Consider the following 23478-nt stretch of genomic DNA (forward strand, 5'->3'; position numbering starts at 1 on the left):
AGCTCTAACCCAACTAGCCGTCTGGGACGGTAGCTATGAGCTGGAGTCATTGCCTCATAAAGAGGGGATAAAGCCAGCTGCACGACACGCTCGCTCTCTTGTTAATGGATGTTCCCCATCCTTGAAGTGGGAAGCCTTTCCGAGTTTAAAATTCCCTGTCCAGGAAAAAGTGAGGCTGACCATTTTGCTTGATTACAGAAACCGCTACTCCATCAAACGCAAAACTGCCCATGCCATTCCACTGGCAAGACAGCAGCAATCGATCAAATGTTCGTTCTCAGGTTTACTTTTTTCAACCATCTGCTCAATCAGGCAGCAGGACGCCATGAGCCAAACACACGGCTTGGAGCCTGCTAAGCCAAAATGATAATTTTCAATTACTTTTGCAGCTGGAGCGAAGCCCACGAGGTTAAGGACAATTTCACGGCAAAACGAGTGGAACCCGACAGGTGTTTGCTACGTTTGCCGTGGTCCAATCTTGTACCTGATGTCATCCTCGTTGGCAAAGATGATCACAGCACGGGCGTTGACGTGTTTCTGGAGGCGACGGATGATCCAGTCAAAGATGCCCGGTTTGGGCTCTCGTGGGATCTTGAGAGATTCGGCAACGCACACGCCACCTGGGGGGAGATGGGTGACACGTCTCCATCACCTGAGATAAGCATGCATAGCAGTTATGCCATGAAGGTAGAACACGCGTCACTGCACAACCTGAGCACATCACACAGGTGACCACACACATTTACCGACCAGGTAAGAGGAATGGCAGATTGGCAGGGATTTTGGACAAAAGTAGCCAATCACAGGCAGCCTCACGAGTTATGATTCCCCAATTAGGTAATAACGATATAAAGTTTTATGAATCAATTATCCACGCATTTCTTAAGATGGAACAATATGCTCTTGCATTTTCATTGCTGCGTTGAGAAAACAACAACAACAACAACAACAATAATCGTGATTAAACATGTCCACCTCTTCCATTATATAAAATGTGACGAGCTGAACTGCAGATCGGGGTATGTTTAGTTATCAAGTAGCTTGCCATCGCTTGCTAAGCTAGCCGTTCCTTATGAATGGTTTCGATGGAGCGCTTGCTTGAGTGCGTAAGCCAATTGGCGAGCGCTCCACAAACTGATTGGCATTTGGACACACCCCCGGAGCCTGACAAAGAGGAGCCTGGACAATATATTAGATCACCGCCCAATAGGCGCCCGCGGAACTACGTAACTTCCGGTTAGTGCACCCTTCGCGACAAGTCACGTGATTGGATACGTTGAAAACAAACCACAAAAGGGCACGTGTTACAGCTTACTTCCGGTAGTCTCGCCCTCACCTATCACAAAACAACGCCATTTCGATTCGATCCCTGTACACATTTCCTCGGGAAGGTGTATTAACACCTGTGCAGTACCCATGATCCAGTGCGTGGTCGCCATATTACTTGGCAAGCCAAACAAGCCAGAAAAGGTAAACAAGATAATTAGATTTACCTTCCATTGCAGTGAGTCAGAATAACGAGGTAAACGTGCCTGATTGCAGGTATCGTTGCCAGGAAAGTGAATACAACAAACATGGCAGCGCGCACGGCATTATGGGAGAGCTCTGAAAACCCCTCCATAGTTTGCTTATTGCTGATGATTTTTTTTTCATTTTATTTATTATTTTGCAGGTACAGGTACATCAAAACATAAATGGCGACCCTGCAGGATTGTAAAAGGTGAACCGAATCACTGTTGAGTAGATATAGATCTTCTGGCGCTAAAAACGAACAAAACCACAAGAAATTACACATTAATGAATTATTTACTTTGTGGCTGGAAAATGTGCTAATGGTAAAACTACAACGACGCGGTTACCTGTGGCTTTGTGGTTAAAGCTGATCGTCCTGTGTGTTCATATTCATCCATCAAAGGAAAGATTCACGAGCAATCCGAGTCTGACAGTCTGGATGTGTCATTGCGCACAGTTTGGCCAGTGCAGTGGTGCCATTTTGTGCTGACGGTTTGTCCACGTGCGTCTATGTATGTCCATGCGTGTCCATGTGCGTCCGTGTGCACGTGTGTGTGTGTGTGTGTGTGTGTGTGTGTGTGTGTGTGTGTGTGTGTCCGTGTGCACGTGCGTGTGTGTGTGTGTGTGTGTGTCCGTGTGCACGTGCGTGTGTGTGTGTGCCTCCGTGTGCACGTGCGTGTGTGCACGTGTGTGTGTGTGTGTGTGTGTGTGTGTGTGTGTGTGTGTGTGTGTGTGTGTGTGTGCGCGTGTGTCCGTCTGCATGTGTGCGCGTGCGTGTGTGCGTACGCGTGTGCGTCAATGTGTACGTGCACGTGCTCCGTGTGCGTTGGGTGACCATGACCTTTCGGGGAAATTGACAGCTGTTTTTGAATTTCCTCGCACACACTTTATTTCATTTCAGGATGTCACGCCCAGCAACTTCAAATGAAAAGGTGGTAAATAACATCGCGCTTGGTGTTTTTAGACACATTCTCGTGGTTTCAACATATTGCATGCAAAGTTCACCGAACGCAAGTCGCTCAACTACGTGAACACACACGAACAATCATTTGGGTAAACGACATTTTCCATCAGCCAGACCATGCTTGCCCATCTCACTGTCACACTTCTTTGTTGCTGCAGTAAATCAGCTTATATCAAATCCATTTTGTTCGTTCCCAATTAGAGATTTATCATGTAGGACACCGGTCTGTCGTGGCACTTTAAAAACAATCCACTTTTCAAACCTCATTCTTGTGTTTGGGTGTTATCCGGTGTTATCCAGCGTTATCCGGTTCACTGCCCTCTTCCCGATACATCAGCTTTTTCATGCAACACTAACTCCATGTTTTACCTTTTTCAAAGATGTAAACTTTGACCAGAGAAAAAATATAAATAACTAGAATGGTCCTCGATAGAGCGCAAACCACAGCCAGGTTGAACAGGTAACCGGATCCGGATTCAGACCGGAACCAAAATTGGCTTGTTATCACCACCGAACCAACTCATCCACCAAGTGTTGTCATAATTCGTCCACGACTTTTTAAGATTATGTGCTATATATTGTTTTTGGCCCCATCTGTCAATGGTGAAGAATCATTAAAAAAAATGTGCATCTCGAATCTGGATCCGGATTCGGATCTTCACCAAAATCGAACCAGGTCATCCATGTCACACGTGTCACACATCAAACAAGTAGCACGTGCCATTTTAAAAGTCTTTGGTATGATTCGGCTATGGTTTTAACTACTGACCTCTCAGACTCAGAGCAGACTCTCTAATTGTTACACCAGAGTCTGTTTAAAAAAAAAAACTGCTTTCTCACACCGGGACTCGAACACAGACCAACTGGGTCAAAAACAGGAATCCTAAACACTAGGCCATACGGGATTTCTAGGATTCCAAATTTCTATCTCTAAAAAGGGTTGTGTGTGTAACAGTGCCTTTGACGCCATTTATGGCCCTATTGTGACGTTTGTTAAACAGTGCAGACAATTATGACAACTCTAAGGGCATGCAGGTTAGCCTGCAGGTATGTGCACTCACCTTTGAGCAGTCTATATTCTGGGTTCAAATATCGACCCAGCTATAAACTGTCATCCTGGTGTTTCGCATGCCTCAATGTGTGTGCCATCCATCGGAAAGACCTAAGCCGTATCGAGTACCTCCCCGTTAACACTGGTCGTTGGTGGACGTTAAGTACCACACTGTGTATTTCACAAAGAATAGGCGAGTTATCCTGATTAGCATCCTGAACAAATTACAAATTCCTGCACAAATAAACTTGTCAAGCGTCAGGCCTGGCCAGCTGGTTTGTTAAAGACCTGTGCGAAAAACCTTCCGAGAGAATGCGATGAGCACATGGTCAAAGATAGACCCAAAGTGGGGTGAAGAGGAAGCGGCACAAGATTGTTGGATTCACCAGGGCACAAAGAGAGGAGCTGCATCTGAAAGGGGTCAGAGTGATGAGAAAATATTCTGCAGAAAGTGGAGTCATCTGCAAAGTGATAGAATGGACTTTTTTTTCTCTCTCAATAATGAAGAGGTCATTGGTGTAGACGAAGAACACGATTGGTCCCAGGATGCTAACTTGAGGGATGCTGCCTGCTGGAAGTAGAACATAGAAAATAATTTAATCCAAAACAACTGGCTGCTTTGTGAGAGCACAAAGGAAATCTCATAGCCAGTCTAGGAGGGGACTATGGATGCCATTAGTTTGCAGCTGGGAAAGCTCGGCTGTTGTGTGAGACACAATCGACAAATGGTGCAGATATCCACCGAGATGGCCCCGAACTCTTGCTTGGGATTTATTGAGATCGAGGACATTCTTCCGTTGTTGACGTACAAGCAGCATGTCCCAGGTGGAACTACCTTGGGGAAAGCTAGATTGATGATCAGAGGACCAAGTTAGAAAATACACGAGTATTGAAGCTTGTGGCAGTCTCACTCGACTATTGTTGAGAGGTTCCATTTTGGAATCAAGGACAAAGACAGGTAATGCAAGGAAGTGGATGTGGGGGCTTGAGATGAATCAGTGTGGGTTTAGGTGATGTGGTGAGACATGAGGTAGAGGGAAAACACATTACTGGACATACTTAAATGCCATTTTCCCAGAAATTTGCCCCCAAACATCCCATATCACATTTACCTGTAGTAAACAAAGAGTAGTGAACATGTAACTTTACATCGCTATAGACCAATTTTATGTGATAAAGGAAACGGTTTAGGCAAAAATGAAGGATAAACCACATTTGAAATCCTTCTCTCTTCATGCTGTTGCCAAAAAAGTGTATTGGGAAATGTTTGATTTTCCCACATATGTCAATTAATTAGTTATATAATCCTGCTCATTTATTTAATTGTTTCTACGCCCCCCAGTGGTGTTTGTAATAGTGGGCATGGATTTGTCACCCATTTGGAGGAAAACCCTCTCGTTATCAGGCCGTTGGTGCTCCTATGGTTGGCAGCGAGTGCCCTGGAAGCATTGACGGAAAGAGAGTGGCAATCATATGTGTGGAAAAATTGCATGCTCAGTTAGGGTCGCCCAGATAGCTCAGATGGCAGAGCACTGGTACGGTTCACCAGAGGACCCGTGTTTGATTTCTGGTCTGGGAATGTAATTTTCCCACATACAGTGCATTCAGAAAGTATTCAGACCCCTTCACTTTTTTCACATTTTGTGATGTTGCAGCCTTATGCTGAAATCGTTTAAATTCATTTTTTCCCTCATCAATCTACACTCAATACCCAACAATGACAAAGACAAAACAGGATTTTAGAAACTTTTGCTAATTTATTAAAAAGAAAAAACTGAAATATCACATTGACATAAGTATTCATACCCTTTGCTATGACACTTGAAATTTAGCTCAGGTGCCTCCCATTTCTCTTTATCATCTTTGAGATGTTTCTACACCTTGATTGGAGTCCACCTGTGGTAAATTCAATTGATTGGACATGATTTGGAAAGGCACACACCTGTCTATATAAGGTCTCACAGCTGACAATGCATGTCAGAGCAGAAACCAAGCCATGAGGTCGAAGGAACTGCCTGCAGAGCTCAGAGACAGGATTGTGTCGAGGCACAGATCTGCGGAAGCCTAAAAAAAAAAATTCTGCTGCATTGAAGGTTCACAAGAGCACAGTGGCCTCCATAATTCTTAAATGGAAGAAGTTTGCAACAACCAGGACTCTTCCTAGAGCTGGCCGCCCGGCCATACTGAGCAATCGGGGGAGAAGGGCCTTGGTAAGAGAGGTGACCAAGAACCCGATGGTCACTCTGGCTGAGCTCCAGAGATCCTGTGTGGAGATGGGAGAAACTTCCAGAAGGACAACCATCACTGCAACACCCCAGAGATCTGGGCTTTATGGCAGAGTGGCCGGACGGAAGCCTCTCCTCAGTGAAAGACACATGAAAGCCCGCTTGGAGTTTGCAGAAAAGCACCTAAAGGACTCTCGGACTGTGAGAAACAAGATTCTGTGGTCTGATGAAACCAAGATTGAACTGTTTGGCCTCAATTCTAAGCGTCATGTCTGGAGGAAACCAGGCACCGCTCATCACCTGCCCAATACCATCCCAACGGTGAAGCATGGTGGTGGCAGCATCATGCTGTGGGGGTGTTTTTCAGCAGCAGGGACTGGGGGACTGGTCAGGGTTGAGGGAACAATGAATGGAGCAAAGTACAGAGATATCCTTAATGAAGACCTGAAACAGAGCGCTCAGGACCTCAGACTGTGCCGAAGGTTCACCTTCCAACAAGACAATGACCCTAAGCACACAGCCAAGACAACGCAGGAGTGGCTTAGGGACAACTCTGTGAAGGTCCTTGAGTGGCCCAGCCAGAGCCCTGACTTGAACCCAATCGAACATCTCTGGAGAGACCTGCAAATGGCTATCCACTGACGGTCCCCATTCAACCTGATAGAGCTTGAGAGGATCTGCAGAGAAGAATGGCAGAAAATCCCCAAATCCAGGTGTGCAAAGCTTGTCGCATCATACCCAAGAAGACTCGAGGCTATAATCGCTGCCAAAGGTGCTTCAACTAAGTACTGAGTTAAGGGTCTGAATACTTATGTCAATGTGATATTTCAGTTTTTTCTTTTTAATAAATTTGCAAAATTTTCTAAAATCCTGTTTTCTCTGTGTCATTATGGGGTATTGAGTGTAGATTGATGAGGGAAAAAAAAGAATTTAAACGATTTCAGCATAAGGCTGCAACATAACAAGATGTGAAAAAAGTGAAGGGGTCTGAATACTTTCTGAATGCACTGTATGTCAATTTATTAATAGAAGAGGTGCATTCACCACAAACAGACTCGCCCAATAGAGCAACTAACATTTATCTTTGGATGACGAAAGACCTGTGAGTTTAGTGGCTCAAGAGGTAACTTGATGTCCAAGCTCTTTAAAGTCGGAGGTCTGACAATGGCCGCGAACTTAATACGAGTCGAGAGACGATAGGTTCCCATTATTGAGATGAGCTTTTCAGGTAGAAAAGGCAAGGTGCTTCCTGGCAATTGCTTCACTGAATGAATAGTTCCACCAGGAACATTGGGCGGGAGAGCTGGAGGCATGAAGGCTTGATTTGACGAAGGATAAGAGTAGATTATTGAGAAATGAGACAGAGGCACTGCTAATATCCTGAAGCGATGCGATAGTGGGCCAGTCAGTGGAAAAGATGGTGGGGCTGCAGGCCAAACAAATCTTCCTGATTAAACTTACAGACATGTCAGCAAGATATCAAGAGAACATAACTATGAAAAGCCAATGGGAACCGAGGTAGAGCAAGAAAAGTTGGAAGGGGACCAAGTTGTACATGGTCAGGTCAAGCGGAATGTTGGAGCCATTAGGGGCAATATGGGTTGGGAATCCAACTGATTGGTTAAGGCGTAAATTGTTGTAATAGCCATTTAATGACAGTACTATGGACAGTAGATTGAGGAGTGAGTCCAACCAGCTGGAATGAAGTCAGTTGAAGTCACCACGGATGAGGAAAAAAGATCTTGGGTTTGAAGATAGCAGGGAGGTAAAGTTAATTGTGAGAGTCTGCTACGCAGGGTCATCATGGTTGACAGGGCGGTAGACCATGCTTATAAGACAAGACATTGCTGTAGAGAGGGAACGTATCCAGAGATATATTCAAAAGGCGTAGGAATGGGGGACGTGCTGGGAGGTGATGGGATGATACGTTAAAGGGAGTTTCTGACATCTTACTATAATTCACCAAATGTCCGTCCGTCCGTTCAAAGATACCGCAAAAAGGGCTCAACCGATCGCAACGATATTTTGGGTGGGTATTCCTGGGACCCCTGGAAGTGAAATAGGCTGTATTGTTTTTCAAATTTTTCAAGTTTTCCAATTTTCCAGTTTTTCCAAACACGATGGAATAATATTTACCGATATGAACAGTGATGTGGCTTTTATTGAAATTCTACAAATACTGTTTATTCTACGTACCAGGAGAGATTAGATCGACTCCTGACGAACTCTTCCTCCATAAACGTGCGGCTCCGAAGTAACATGGCAGCGTGTGCAAAGCGACTGAGAAACAGGTGTCGCGGCCGCCTCCGTGTTACAGATTCGGCACGCACTCTTCACACATAAACGTGCGGCTCCGAAGTAACATGGCAGCGTGTGCAAAGCGACTGAGAAACAGGTGTAGTGGCCGCCTCCGTGTTACAGATTCGGCGCGCACTCTTCACACATAAACGTGCGGCTCCGAAGTAACATGGCAGCGTGTGCAAAGCGACTGAGAAACAGGTGTCGCGGCCGCCTCCGTGTTACAGATTCGGCACGCACTCTTCACACATAAACGTGCGGCTCCGAAGTAACACGGCAGCGTGTGCAAAGCGACTGAGAAACAGGTGTCGCGGCCGCCTCCGTGTTACAGATTCGGCGCGCACTCTTCACACATAAACGTGCGACTGAGAAAGACGTGCAGCGGCCGCTTCCGTTTTGCAGAATTCAATCTTTTTTCAAAATGGGCGCCATGTACTGTTTAGATTTTGATGATTTGCGTGTGATATGATTCAACGGATGTTTATATGAATCGTTTAAAAAAAAAAGCCTTCAATTTCTGATATGTTGCCTTTTAATTTGGGCCTCCCAATTGAAGCCCCGCCCATAGCGCGGGTACCGTTGCTAGTAGTTTACAATATCAATACCAGCACATCCTTTGGGTATGTCTAAGCAATACAATAAATCACAAGGGATGGAGATGAGTGAGTCCAGGATATCCTGTGAAAGAAAGTTAATTTCGATGGGAAGTTGGAGATTAAATATTAAATTGACAGGATTCCTGGAGTTGCGGTGATGACCAAAAAAACCGATATCCTTATTAGAGACACCATGTGATCCTTCCTGTTTACATGACTGCTGTGGGAATGGCTGGCTTAATGTTTCAAAAAAACAACAGTGTGTTCCATGCCACAGTACCTTCTGCTGGCACTACGTCAGAAAGATTCCTCCAGGAATGGAAGCCAGAAACAAGCAGCTTGGAAGTGAGTGTGGATACTCTCAATTCATTCACATTCAACTGTATAACCTCCTCTCTGCAGATTGTCCTCACTTATGGTCTCCCTGCTTGCTTTTCTGTCAAATCAACAAAATGGAAGCTTTATAGTCAGGTTTGATTTGGCTGGAAGACTGACAGGATGTCTAAACTTGAAAGGTGCATGCACTCGCCTTTAAGCTGTCCAGCATGGGTTTAAATCCCGACCCAGATATAAACTGTCACGGTGATTCATCAATGTGTGTGTCGTTCATCGGATGGAGGCTAAACCGGGCGTCCCATCTGTCAGCATTGGTTAGTGGAAGTTAAAGAACCCACGATGTCCTTCACGAAGAGTAGGTGAACTATCCTATGGTATCCATGGAAACCTCCACACATGGCTTGCCGACTTCCTCTCTGGTCGCAGCCAACGTGTGGTCCTGAATGGAATTCCCATCTCCCCTTCCTGTTCAGGCTGGAGTTCCCCAAGGCAGTGTTCTGGGCCCTGTGCTTTTTCTGGTCTTCATCAATGATCTCTCCGACTCTCTGGAAAATCCTCTCTGTCTCTTTGCTGATGACTCCACTCTCTGCCATTCCATATGTCAACCCTCAGATTGGCAGGCAGCAGCCTCTTCACTCTCTGCAGACATGGACAAAATCACAAACTGGTCAAACAAGTGGAACATGTCTTTCAATCCTGACAAATCTCATACTTTCACTTTGTCTCTCCGAAAATACCTTCTGGACAACCCTCCCATCTACTTTCTAAACAATCATCCTTCCCCATGCATCCTCCCATAATCGTTCCCAAAATCATATTTCCCAAAATCACATCCTCCCCCCCCCCCCCCCCCTCCCATGCCTCCTCCCCCCAAGCCCTCTCCCTCCCACAGATCTCCCGATGTCCCTGTTCTCTGCTGTTGTACTTGTGTGCTTCCCTCTCTCTCCCCATCTTGTCTCCCGCTCCCTTTATTGTATGTTTTGTGTGTCGGTTTTTTTGTGTGATTCATGTTAGCTCTTACACAAGCCTCGATCTTGCATACAAAAAAAATTAAAATCTTCTTGAAGAGGTTCTGTCACTCAAGCTTTTGGGTCTCACTATCTGCCATGATCTTTCCTGGGAAAACCACATTTCCAAGCTGGCCTCCAAAGCCAGTCGCCGACTGGGCATCCTCCGTCGTGCGAAGTCCTTCCTTGGCACACCTGAGCTCCTCACCACATACAAGTCTTTCATCTGCAGCTCAATGGAATACTGCTCTCCCCTCTGGGCTGGTGCTCCTGCTTCACACCTACCTCGGTTTCACGTGGCTGAAACCAAAGCGTTCAGAATCATTGGAATCTCCTGCGTTGAAGCTGATTCTAAGGCCTTTTCACTCTCTCACAGCAGGCAGGTAGGTGGTCTTTGTCTCCCACCGACTCCTAACCAGTCTTGTCCCCCCTGCTCTCTCTGTGCTTTGTCCCCCAAATTTTTCCTGCAGGACGCACAAGATCTGTCAGCAACCCTCTTATGGTGAAACTGCCAAAATCAAGGCTCTCTGCTCACCTTCACTCTTTCATTCCTCTTTTCTCCCATCTCTGGAACAAACTCCCTCACTCTCTTCAATCCCATTCCTCCCTCCAGGTCTTTAAAACAGCTGTTCACCACCATCACCCATCCAAAATAATAATAATAATAATAAAGGAGTCTTATATAGCCCCATCAAGCAGAGTAAACGACCCTCATGGCGCTTTACATTATCATGCGAACGCACATACACCGCACACACATACACAAACATACACACACACAGACACACCTTCACTCTTGCCCTATTCCTCTCCCTCCCCATTCAAAACCCACAGATGTGTACTCCCCCTCCTCCTCCCCTCCCTCCCCCGCACATGTACACAGACATACTCTCGATCTCTGTCCCACCTCAAACCAAAGGGAAAACATCTTTGGAGATCTTTGGAGAAACAAAAACACCTCCTGAGATAAAATCTTGATCTTTCATACGCCCATTAAAACACCCCAAATATCCACCTCTTTCAATCTCGAACTTCTTTCCTGAAATTCCTCGTTGTGTCAATTCGTTTTATGCCACGTACGACTTCCCACCCCCTCTCCCCCACCACCAGCCCTCTCTCTTCCACATATCTACCGACGTCCCTGTTCTCTACTGTTGTTGTGCTTGTATGTTTTCCTCTCCCTCCCCCTCTTGTCTCCCGCTCCCTTTATTTATTGTATGTTTTATGGGTCTGTGCCTGTTCTCATGTGTAATGTGTTAGCTCTTACACGAGCCTCGACTCTGTATACAACAAATAAAAATAAAACTATCGCTGCCACCATGACCAAATTACAAATTGCATCAGTGGCATAGCTGTGCCCTCAGCCAATGAGGCTACCCTGCAGTTTTGGGCTGAATACAAATGAAGACGAAGAAGACTTGACTGGAGATCAAATCCTCGGGCTGAATAGTTCAGATATGTGCAATGTACTGTTATGTCGGTGGGGTAGAGATACTTTAGAACAGGTAGGATGTATAAATTAACATGCTCCGGATGTCGGGTAGAATCACCCCATGTAATAAGTATTTGTTTAGCCTGGATGTCGGACGAAGTTGTATATCTGTCCCCATCAGGAGGGGGACGGCATGTTATTAATCAATTCATCAACTAATTATTTAATTATTTAGCTTAGGGATAAATTATCCCTGTATGTCTTACCCTATGTGATTTATCCTTTGTCCCTTATGGCACCGCAATATACTGGTGCAGGAAGTGCCCATTGGAATTACACTAAATAATAACAATAAAACCATCCCTTTTGTCTGTGTTTGGTTCTGTGTGCGGGAGCGCTCAATATAGGAAATTTAGGTTATCGTCGCGCATTTCTTTGCCTGGGCATCTGTTTTAATAAACCCTTTTGTTATTTTCCTGTATATTTCTAAACCCGGTTTTTGTTCGAGTTATTTTCTGCAGGTTGAAGACTGCCCTGCGGGGTCGCTCAGGTAAGCGCTTCAGCTTCCTCCCCTTTTACCTTTTTTCCCCGCGTGTGTCATGTCCGCAATTGAACTGAACGCTTCGGAGTTAAAGCTTGCCATTGGCCATTCGTGATCCCTGTGGTGTTCACCTGGGGAATCACACGACAATACCTACTGACCTACAGTTGAGCCCATGAGGATGAGGTTCATGGCGCAAGCTCGACGAGCCACTCCAGAGCGAAACCCAAGAAGGAATTCTTACAGCATGGTGTTGATTAGACAGCTGAGATTTCAGAAGAAAAAATAAATCAAGTTGCCACAATTCCTCCGGAGATCACGTGTTGGCTTGGCAATATTTGGAGGGCTGTTGGGTGGCAGGAGTGGATATCACCTCTGCAAATGATGTTGAGCCCCCTCCACAAGGTGATGGAACGGCATTTTCACGCTGCCGACATGAAGCTTTGCCCCCAGGTACATGGTACCTAAAACGATGATTAACCAATCGCTCAAGGCCACACTGACATGTTCGTAAATAAGGTGCGAGGAGACAGATGGTTGAAGTCAACTTGGTTGTCCAGTTTTCTATTACCACGCTAAAAATTTCTCACATCCCGGTAGGAATAAGTGGACACTTTATTAATGGGAAATAATTGGATTTTTTTCTTTCACTTTTTTTGAGAAATAGTTCGTGCTGTAGAAATGCCCAAGAGGTAGCTGCATGGTGTAAAAGCAAAGAGGCAAACTAATTAAACCAATGAGAAATCCAGCAATATATAACTGATGGTGCCATATCATCTCAAACTTGTAAGGTCCTCTTACCTGTTTGAGGATTGGCAGGATGGCCTTGAGGTACGCACACTTGCCTCTAAGACGTCTTGCTTGGATTTGAATCCCGGCCCAGCTATAAACTGCCATCCTGGTGTTTCACAGGGCAGAGCGATTCATCAATGTGTGTGCCGTCGTTGGCTGGATGTTAAACTGATTTTGGCTCAAACCCTCGGTTGACCGATTGCCTCAATTCTGTATTTGCTTCCAAATCCCTGGATTAAGTGTCTTTTGCACCTGAGAAGGCGGAGAAGTTTCCAGCAACCCTCGACTCTGACACTGGAATGGAGGGCATCCGCTCATATGTCCTATAAAACAGCTCTGCTGCTCTTGCACTTCCTCTCTCTGCCCTTCTCACCCTGTCATTTACCTTAGGTCATCTTCCATTTGATTGGAAATCAGCCAACATCACAACATCACATAAAAAGGTGCAAAAACATGATCCTCTTATTTACAGGCCTACCAGCTTACATCCAATCATCAGCAAGGTCATGGAATCCATCATTGCTTCTGACATTAAATCCTTCCTCTTCTCCAATGGCTTGATCTCACATCACCAATTTGCATTCAGACCAGGCCACTCCACCTTGAACATGCTGCTTTTGCTCAGCTTCATGCTGTGGAAACCAAGGCTTTCAAGATCATTGGAATCTCTCACGATGAAGCTGGGTCTATGGGCCTATCACTTTGCCAACGCCGACATATCGATCGTCTCTCGGTCTCCTTCCGCCTCATTTTTGGTCTGGCACCCTCTGCCCTCTCCATGATTTGTCTGCCCAGGTATCTGCAGGACGTACACGGTCCACCAGAATCACCCTCCTAGATAAACTGCCTAAATCCAGAACCATTGCTCACCTCCACTCATTGTTTCCTCTTTTTCCCTACCTGTGGAACCACCTTCCACATTATATGCAATCTCATTCTTCCCTCCAGGTCTTCAATATAGCCATTCACCACCATCTCAGATCATCGCCCATCCAAAGCCATGACATTTTCCACACCGTTAAACCACTCCAAACCCTCCCGACACCTTGCTTACATATCCATCCTGTTCACCCCTTGCTTTCTCCCCTCCCAATCATTGTTACCTGCATCCCCTTGTTTGTCTGTCTCTGTTGACTTTCTCCTTCTGCCCTGCTATTGGTGTTTTCTCCTGCTGTTCCCTTTCATATTGTTACAGACACGACTTTGATGTTAAGGTGGGCCGAGCGGAATGACCGTCGTGTCCGCACAAATTACCCGATTGTACTCGAACGTTGACGAAGCCGCGCCACGCTGGCTCAATAAGGAAAAAGAAGACACACGGCTGAATTATAATGACAGACACCAGGGATACGGTTCTCAAGACCTCCGGAGGAGATTATATTCGTGCGGAAGGTCAGATTACAGGGACGAGAGGTACAACATAGAAAGACAAGCACTTAGACACAATCTTATATTATTCCCCAACAGACGACAGGCAAACGGGACAAGGCTGACTCACACGGGGGTTGATGGAAAGGACAGCGGGTATCGATGGCTCAAGGTGCACTCTTGGCTCAAGGACAGGGTCGACCCGGTCCGGTCCAGAGATGCGGAAGGTTGCACAGCGCTCGAGGTGGTAACGTTCTTTCACAGGCGGGTTCTCTTCCTCTCAGCGGTCGTAGGCAACGTTCTTTCTCCAGCTGGGGGCGCATCTGTCGTCACGTCCGCTACGTGGCCGCGTATATCCGGCGGGGAGTGACACGCCCTCGGCTCGCTAGCGCCGCCCCAGATGGAATCGGTCCGCCCTTCTGATTGGGTGCGGGGGGTTACCAGGCTCCGCCCTTGAGGAGGAGCTGACAGCCAGCCCCTCCGTGGTAACCCCGTGGAGCGCGTGGTCAATGGCGCTAATCGAGCCGGTGTGAGGACGCATCCTCCCCCGCTCCGCCGCCATCTCCTCTGTTGTTGTTGTAATTGTTGGGGAAGAAGATGGAAGGAGGTATGGGAAAGGTCCTAAACTCACTACTGATGCCATATAATCACATTCTGGTGCAACGAAGAGTCATAATTAATGGAGACGAGGCCTTAACTGACATAGAATAAGAATAACTAGGAAGATGTCCGAAAGTTGTCTACGTGTGGTGCGGTGGACCTGGGCACGACATTTAATGGGGGAATAAGGGGAAGGTCGGCTCTACTGATTGTTATTTACATGCAATGGGACTAGGGAATGGGGGATTGGGGAAAGTTGGGGAGTATTGGAGAAAATAGGGGAATATTTACAAGCGGATATGGAGGCCAAATTCCATATTCGCAACATTGCACCCTTCTCTACCCTCGGGGCGTCCCGACCCGATAAATTTTTACCTACTTTAGTGTGGCACGCAATGTAGTTCCCTCTACTATTAACTCTACCCTGAGTGCGACAGTTTTACAGATATTCACGAATGAGTAAATATGTCCCCCTGCGACGTTGCACCCTTCTCCTCACAGAAACACACCCACAGGATAACCGAATCCGGAAAGAATTCTCAAACTAAACATACAGCCGGTAGGGAGCATTATTTACAAGATTACGCTGATATCTACACTACGATCCAGGACCTGTTTTTGGAGGAACACATGCAGATGTTATGCATAGAGAGAGCGCGCTTGCCAGCATCGACACACCAACCCACGAGTGCTCTGTGGCCGACGGCCTTTAATAACGTGCAGAGCACCCCGTCCCAGCATCAAAAGCACCACCCCACCACCAATCGGTGCAGTCACCATTGTTCATTGGAATAAAAATAAATTCGACAACCCCTAACCCTGCAGGTGTCTCTTGCTCTTCTTGTGGTGCACTTGGTGTTAACTAAAAGTGGTTCACCTGTATGGCATAGGTGCCACGTTGACCCATAGGTCCATCCCCGGGTGGTGCTTGGCCGCAAACGAACTGCGGTCCATTGTGGGTGGCCACAAACATTGCGGTCCATATGGTGTATCGATCCCGGCAGCAAACAGCGAAAGTGCAGGCCCACAACTGCGCAGCCAGCACCTCTCTCTCCTCTCTCTCTACCCCAAAGCCAGATCCTCGGAGGTGGGAGACAAAAGAAGCAGACAAGTGAGTAAGGTGGTAAGGGCGCAAAAGTGCACGCAATGTAAGGTGATGCACACTGGGGGCACATGGGAACCAGGTGAGACAGGTACGTTCCTATCGTACGCCCCCCCACCAGGTAACCTACATGGCCCCTCCCTTACCCCTTACTGTATCCACAAAACACAACACTACCCATAAACATCTACTTTACAAATCAACAAACATCCCTACTGTCTTCCCCGTTCCTCCCATAAACCAAATTCGTCTTCTCTCCCTCCTAACCAATCAAATTTGCCATTTTCAACTCTCATCAAAATTTGCCATCTCCAACTCAACATCATAATTTGCCATTACCAATTCATCATCAGTCCCTCCTAGGGAGGGAGAGATGGAATCACCCCAATGTCTCATCCACGTCGTGATGCGTCTCACAAATCCACACAGCGATTCATCTCCTGCAACAAAACAAAGAAAACACAGGTGTGGAGTCATCATCATCACCACAGGTAAGTGGCTGCGTATGGTGCGACAGGTTCTTCAATCCTAACTATTTCCTAAATGACTTTAACAACTTTACACTACCCGGGGTCTTTCTCTGGCCAAACCATTGGCCCTCTTACACTACGGGTTCTAAAAACCAATTCCCATTGGCCAAACTGTGGTGCTCTTCAATTTGGGGTCTCACTCCCCCGATTCATCTCCCGGTGCCCTCGCACAATTTCTGGGCTGCGGCGTGTACCTCTCCCAGTGGGTCTACCCACCTGCACACCTCCACCACTGCAGTTGCCTCCGAGCTTACCTGCTCCTTACCCTAACCTAACTACCTGGGGAAGGCCCTCTGGCTCTCTCCCCACTCGGTGCCCTCTCTGGCACTGGGCTACCCGGGTCCATCCTCCGGATCCTCGGGCCCCATCCACAACTCTACCGGCTCCCAGAGCCCACCTGCGGCCTCACCTGGCCGACATCCTCACAGTGGTGGAGTGCCCAACCAACTACACACACTAACAGGCTACACGCCCAGCCATTTCCACAACACTAATGCACCCATCCACAATACCATTCTGCAACCGCACCACAAATGCCAATATCCAACCACAATTTACCTGCACCCTCTACCTAACACTTACACTACCCGCCCCGGGTACTCGTGAAAGGGGTCCACTCTTCCCCCATCCACACCTTCGCACCATGCACACCACTCCGTACCACTCACTCCAACTCTCTCCACACACCTGTACCTGCACACCTGTGCTCTCACACCTGGTGCCACCTGCACCCTTCTCTCCCCAAGCGCATTCGCGCTGATCCACACACTCACTACTCATACACTGCTCCACACACCTGTCCAGTTGCACACCTGTGCAATCACACCTGTTCAATTCTCACAAACACGGCATCATCTCAGCTAACTACTCCCTTCTGAAACTTGCGCTTCCCAGTCGTCCCTTTAAACTATTGCGCTCCCACGTCATTATCATCCACACTAATCTACCTGCGTCCCCACTACAGGTATCAGTCACTAACTAAACTTAACGTTACCTAATGTCAATCTCTTCTAGATCCCTACAATATAACCTAACCCACCCGGGCTAGTTTTCACTGCCATACACCCCATAAACTATAGCTCCTTTGCCCCACCTGTGAGGGATGGTGGATTTGCCATCCCACCACATCGGGGGTCTCTCACTACCAATTTTGCACATCAAATTTCAACAAATTAAAAATTTGCCAATCACTGCCCATCATCTGCCAATCACTACTGCCAATCCCTTGCCAATCATCTAATTTTGTTTTTCTCTAATTTTTGGGGTCCAAAACACTAACCTCATCACCCAGTCGACTCACTAATACCTCTCGGTGCGCCAATCCCTGTCCAAAGCCCGGCTTCGTAAAGCCAAGCAATGGATGCTGGTTGTTTTGTGCCAGCGGCTGGATGCGTCCGGCACTCGGTGCAGGGACGGGGGCTTACCCGGGCCGAGATCCCACGCATCACCTCGGCGTGGAGCCATGCAATGTCCCGATCTCGACCTGCCGGCACGTCTCAACAAAACGTGGTCGCCATAACGACCCTTCCTATCGGGCTGCCAGCTCCGCCTAGTGGAGCACGGACGCGGCCGTCCCACGCGAGGCCCAGCGTGGATCGCGCACGGCGGTCCTTTCGAACCCGCCGTGGCTCGGATCCCCGCTGGTTCTCGCGGCACGCGAAGCCCGGCACGCACCGAGGGCCCGATTCGGCTGTAAGTCGTTCTAAACTCTACCCCGTCTAACGTCGATGCTTCACCTGGACGCTTACACCCCGCAGCCCGTTCCTTGCTCACACACCCAGCCGTGCCCATGCTCCTCGTACCTTTCCTTACACACCCAGGTACACCCATTCCACTCACAGCCTTGGTCACACACCTGACCACCGAACACTTTGGCACACATTCGTTGCTCGCACACCTCACCAATACACCGCTTCGCGCCCCCTCCGCGGTCACCTCCTCTGTGACAATCACAGGTGTGCCCTCATTCGCACACCCAATCACGTGCCTCACCACCAACTCCAGCGTGCATTCCCACTCACGCTCTACCATTCCAGGTGTGCATCCTTCCATCCCAGGTGTACATCCTCGCTCACCTGTCACAACTAACTCACGCTCCATGTCACTCCCACTACTTTCACCTCCATTCCTGACAGCGCACTCACCCTTACTCTTGACAGCGCACTCTTTCCCCATGCACCTGTCCGTCACACACCTTTCTCGCGCACACTCTCCCGTCACACCCTCTGCAACACTTACCACAGGTGTGCATTCTTCCTTGCCTTTGACAGCGCACTCTTTCCCCATGTACCTGTCCATCACACACCTTTCTCGCGCACACTCTCCCGTTACACCCTCTGTAACACTCACCACACCGCGCTTCCATGTGCTCCCTCGCACACACGCTACGACCGACTCATTCTCGCCAACACCCTCACTCCTTGGCACACACTTTTTCCTCACACACCCCAGAGTCGGACTTTCTCGCACACCTCCTCTTTCGCACACCAGACCTGTCACACACCTCACCAACGGCCTTTCACGAACACCCGGATCCAAACCAATCCCCAAGCTTTTTAAATCCCCTGGCGCATCATACGCACGACCATATTGGTCACCACTTACACCGGGTCCTCTTCCTCTTCGCTTCTCCTCCATCACCTGCGAATCCCTCATCCGGTTAATGAGCACATCATCACGATCCAAACACAGACTTTGGACCAATTCTTTTATCTCCTCTTTTATCTCTTTCTTATCCCCTCTCCGTCGCTTCTTAATTTCGCTCATCCCTTCTTCCACTTCTTCTAATTTGTGCTTCACCTCTTTTATTCCCCGGTACGTCTCCTCAAGCTCATCCTCTAAGGCTACCTTGACCGTTTCCAGGTGCGTCCTCACCTGCCGGTCCTTCGTCTCCATTACCTCTATCACCTCGTCCAACCTCGTTGTCAGTCCCTCACGTACCATCTGACATTCCCTCTTTGTCGCTATCAAGTCGTTTTTTATGTCGTTTTGTGTCGCTTTTAAACCTCCTAATACCGCAGTGTTCCTTTGAACCTGCTCCACTAACTCCGTTTGTCCCACCGTCAGCTGCTCCACCTCCTGCGTCAGGTCCTCTATGCCCCCTTGTAACTTTACAGTCCCCTTTCTCACCTCCTTCTCCATGCGCTCCTTACAGTGCCTCACCTCCTCGCGCACTCCTCCGACCTCCTCACTCACTCCTCTTCTGATCTCCTCTCCCATCACTTGCATCTCCTGCCCAGATGCCACCCTCATCTGCTCCATTTCCTCCCTGTGAGCATCCAGTTTGGTTTCTACCCCTATTCTGACCCCCTCTATCTGCTGCCCCATTTGGTTAACTTCCCTTTCCGCTTGGTCCCTCATGTCCCTCAATTTGCCTTCCATGGTGTTTTCTAACCCCTCTAACCCATTTTTCACTCCCTCTATCTGATTCTCCTGGGCAGCCATTCTATTTTCTACCCCCTCTAACCCCTTTTGCATCCCTTCCATTTGATTCTCTTGAGCGGCCATTCTGTTTGCTACCCCCGTTAACCCCTCCTGTATTTCCCCTAATCTATCGTCTAATTTCCCAAATTTCATGTCTAATGACAAGGCCACACTGACATGTTCGTAAATAAGGTGCGAGGAGACAGATGGTTGAAGTCAACTTGGTTGTCCAGTTTTCTATTACCACGCTAAAAATTTCTCACATCCCGGTAGGAATAAGTGGACACTTTATTAATGGGTCCCTTAAATCCCTTAAATTTATTGTCTAATCCCTTAAAATTATTGTCTAATCCCTTAAAATTATTGTCTAATCCCTCACTGGTACCCCTCGCTTCGTCCCTCATTACCCACAATTGCTCACCCTGAGCATCCATCCGGTTCCCCATTACCCCCAATTGCTCACTCTGAGCATCCATCCGGTTTCCCAACCGCTCATTATCAGCCCTCATTTCCTCCCTCATTTTCTCGCTATTCTGGGCCATAAGGGCCTTCATTTGTATGAAAAAAAGGCCCCAATCCATCGGGGGCGCTGCCACGGTCGCGGGCGTCGTGGCCATCTGCGAGGCGCCATTTTGCGCGCCCGCTACTTCGTGCGTGACGGCGCTATTTTGCGAACCTGCTACCCTCACTGCTTCGCTCTCCTCGCGTCCCTCAATTTGGTCCTGGACCGACCCTGCTTCACTCTCCCCTACCGGACCCCAGCCGTCTTGATCCGCCATAGCGCGACTTGCAAAATTCGAGTTTCGTAAAACAAATCCAAATTTTGCTGTTATAATTTCGTCGAGCGCAGTAACCGCGGGACCGCGCTCCGGATCGATTTGGTCGAGCGCCGTACGCGCTCCGGCTCGATTTTCCCTCCCAAAATTTGGGCCTAACTAATTTAGTCCCGGGTCCGAATCTCACTCCTCGACACCAATTGTTACTCTAATAGTACAATTGGTGTTCCAAAATTTGGGCTAAATAAATTTAGTCCCAGGTTCGAATCCAACTCCTGACAACCAATTGTTACAGACACGACTTTGATGTTAAGGTGGGCCGAGCGGAATGGCCGTCGTGTCCGCACAAATTACCCGATTGTACTCGAACGTTGACGAAGCCGCGCCACGCTGGCTCAATAAGGAAAAAGAAGACACACGGCTGAATTATAATGACAGACACCAGGGATACGGTTCTCAAGACCTCCGGAGGAGATTATATTCGTGCGGAAGGTCAGATTACAGGGACGAGAGGTACAACATAGAAAGACAAGCACTTAGACACAATCTTATATTATTCCCCAACAGACGACAGGCAAACGGGACAAGGCTGACTCACACGGGGGTTGATGGAAAGGACAGCGGGTATCGATGGCTCAAGGTGCACTCTTGGCTCAAGGACAGGGTCGACCCGGTCCGGTCCAGAGATGCGGAAGGTTGCACAGCGCTCGAGGTGGTAACGTTCTTTCACAGGCGGGTTCTCTTCCTCTCAGCGGTCGTAGGCAACGTTCTTTCTCCAGCTGGGGGCGCATCTGTCGTCACGTCCGCTACGTGGCCGCGTATATCCGGCGGGGAGTGACACGCCCTCGGCTCGCTAGCGCCGCCCCAGATGGAATCGGTCCGCCCTTCTGATTGGGTGCGGGGGGTTACCAGGCTCCGCCCTTGAGGAGGAGCTGACAGCCAGCCCCTCCGTGGTAACCCCGTGGAGCGCGTGGTCAATGGCGCTAATCGAGCCGGTGTGAGGACGCATCCTCCCCCGCTCCGCCGCCATCTCCTCTGTTGTTGTTGTAATTGTTGGGGAAGAAGATGGAAGGAGGTATGGGAAAGGTCCTAAACTCACTACTGATGCCATATAATCACATTCTGGTGCAACGAAGAGTCATAATTAATGGAGACGAGGCCTTAACTGACATAGAATAAGAATAACTAGGAAGATGTCCGAAAGTTGTCTACGTGTGGTGCGGTGGACCTGGGCACGACATTTAATGGGGGAATAAGGGGAAGGTCGGCTCTACTGATTGTTATTTACATGCAATGGGACTAGGGAATGGGGGATTGGGGAAAGTTGGGGAGTATTGGAGAAAATAGGGGAATATTTACAAGCGGATATGGAGGCCAAATTCCATATTCGCAACAATATGTTCTGTCCTGATCTGTTAAGTATCCCAGCTCTTCCACGATCATAGCCCCTGTATAAAAAAGAAACCAAAAAAAAATTCTGGGCGTCCCATCTGCCAGTATTCGTGGGTGGACATTAAAGACCCCACAATGTCATTTGTGAAGAGTAGGCAAGCTGTCGCCGGCATCCTGAATAAATAACTAATTCCTGCCCAAACGACTGTGCCGATGATGCGGTGCCCCCTTGTTACCAGTCAGCTGGTACTCATTTTGCTGACCTCGGAAGGATGACAGGCTGATTCAACCCACCTGGTGTTACTTAACGGCACGACAGGGGCTCAAACTATGATACCTAAGATCTTAAGCCAGCCACGTTAACTGCGAAGCCAACACCAGGCTTTAGTTAGTCCAATTATTCTCAGTAATGAACATCCAAATGAGGATCAGGTGATAATCAAAGAAAACTAACGAAGCATTCTCAACCAATCACAAAGCACCTCTCACAACTCTCTCTCGTGGTGCTCTGCCTGGAAGCAGGTTCGGTTGGTGCCAAATCCACCTTACGGCAAAGATTACACTGGGTGGTTTGCATTTGCCTTCCCAGCAGTACTCAGGACAGAAATTTGGAATTCCTTCAGGATGCCTGCAAGAACTCGTCTTTATACTCTTCACATAAGACACCGTGGGATTGTTAGCGTCCATGCTATGAGCAGACAGGACATCCAGTTTAACGTCCACCCGATGGACTGCGCGCGTGGTCATGCAATGCCTTGCATGGGTGCACCAATCACAAGGAACCTAAAAAACAAAAACCAAGAGGTTCCAGGTTCTGCCCTTCAAGAGAGTGCAGAACAATTTCATTTGGAAATGTTGTGGCTTATACAACAACGAACAACAGTCATAACTTCTTCTTCTTCTCCTCCATTTCCCTTTACAAGGGGTGAGGTCCGATGGCACCAAGCTCCTGCTCTGTCTTGACCACGATACTCCTCCTCTTCCCTCTGTCCTCAGCTAACTCTCTCACCCTCAAAACACCCTCACCATACTGATATCCCCCCTCCTAACACAATCCTCCCATCTCAACTGCGGCTTACCTCTTTTCCTCTTACCGTGCTCCCTCAACCTATCCGCTCCCTTTGCCATTCTCTCTTCCCCCATCCGCACCAAATCTCCAGCCCATCTCAGCTGACATTTCACCAATCTCCCCGACAAGCTCATCTGCACACCAATCTCCTACCTCAGTTCATCCATTCTCCTTCTATCCACCCTCTTGACTCCCACAATCCTCCTGACCCAGTTGTTCTCTCAAACCTGCAGCCTCTGTTGTTGTCTCTCTGTCAGTGCCACCGTCTCCAGAACGTAAAAGTAGGGCGGCGTTACGCACGACATCAGAACCTTTCCTTTCAATCTCCTTGATATATTTCTGTCTGCCATTACTCCCTTACCAGCTCCATCACAATGATAAACAGGAGTGTGCAGAGAATGCTTCCCTGCGACAAACCGATTTTCACACTGAACTCTTCCAACATCCCAGGATCAACCAAAACT

The 23478-nt window shown here is 48.1% G+C and overlaps 1 protein-coding gene across 1 annotated transcript in view; it reads right to left on the reverse strand.

Annotated features, from left to right (window-relative positions):
• The window catches only part of LOC137425664 (metabotropic glutamate receptor 8), a 574551-nt gene that overhangs the window by 340056 nt on the left and 211017 nt on the right, over positions 1 to 23478 (reverse strand). The window contains exon 4 of the mRNA XM_078776933.1: positions 485 to 620. Coding sequence (XP_078633059.1) covers positions 485 to 620 — 136 coding nt within the window. The remainder of the gene's footprint in view (positions 1 to 484; positions 621 to 23478) is intronic.

This window comes from Myxine glutinosa, chromosome 4, assembly GCF_964187855.1.
Source record: "Myxine glutinosa chromosome 4, kmMyxGlut1.1, whole genome shotgun sequence".
Lineage (NCBI taxonomy): Eukaryota > Metazoa > Chordata > Myxini > Myxiniformes > Myxinidae > Myxine > Myxine glutinosa.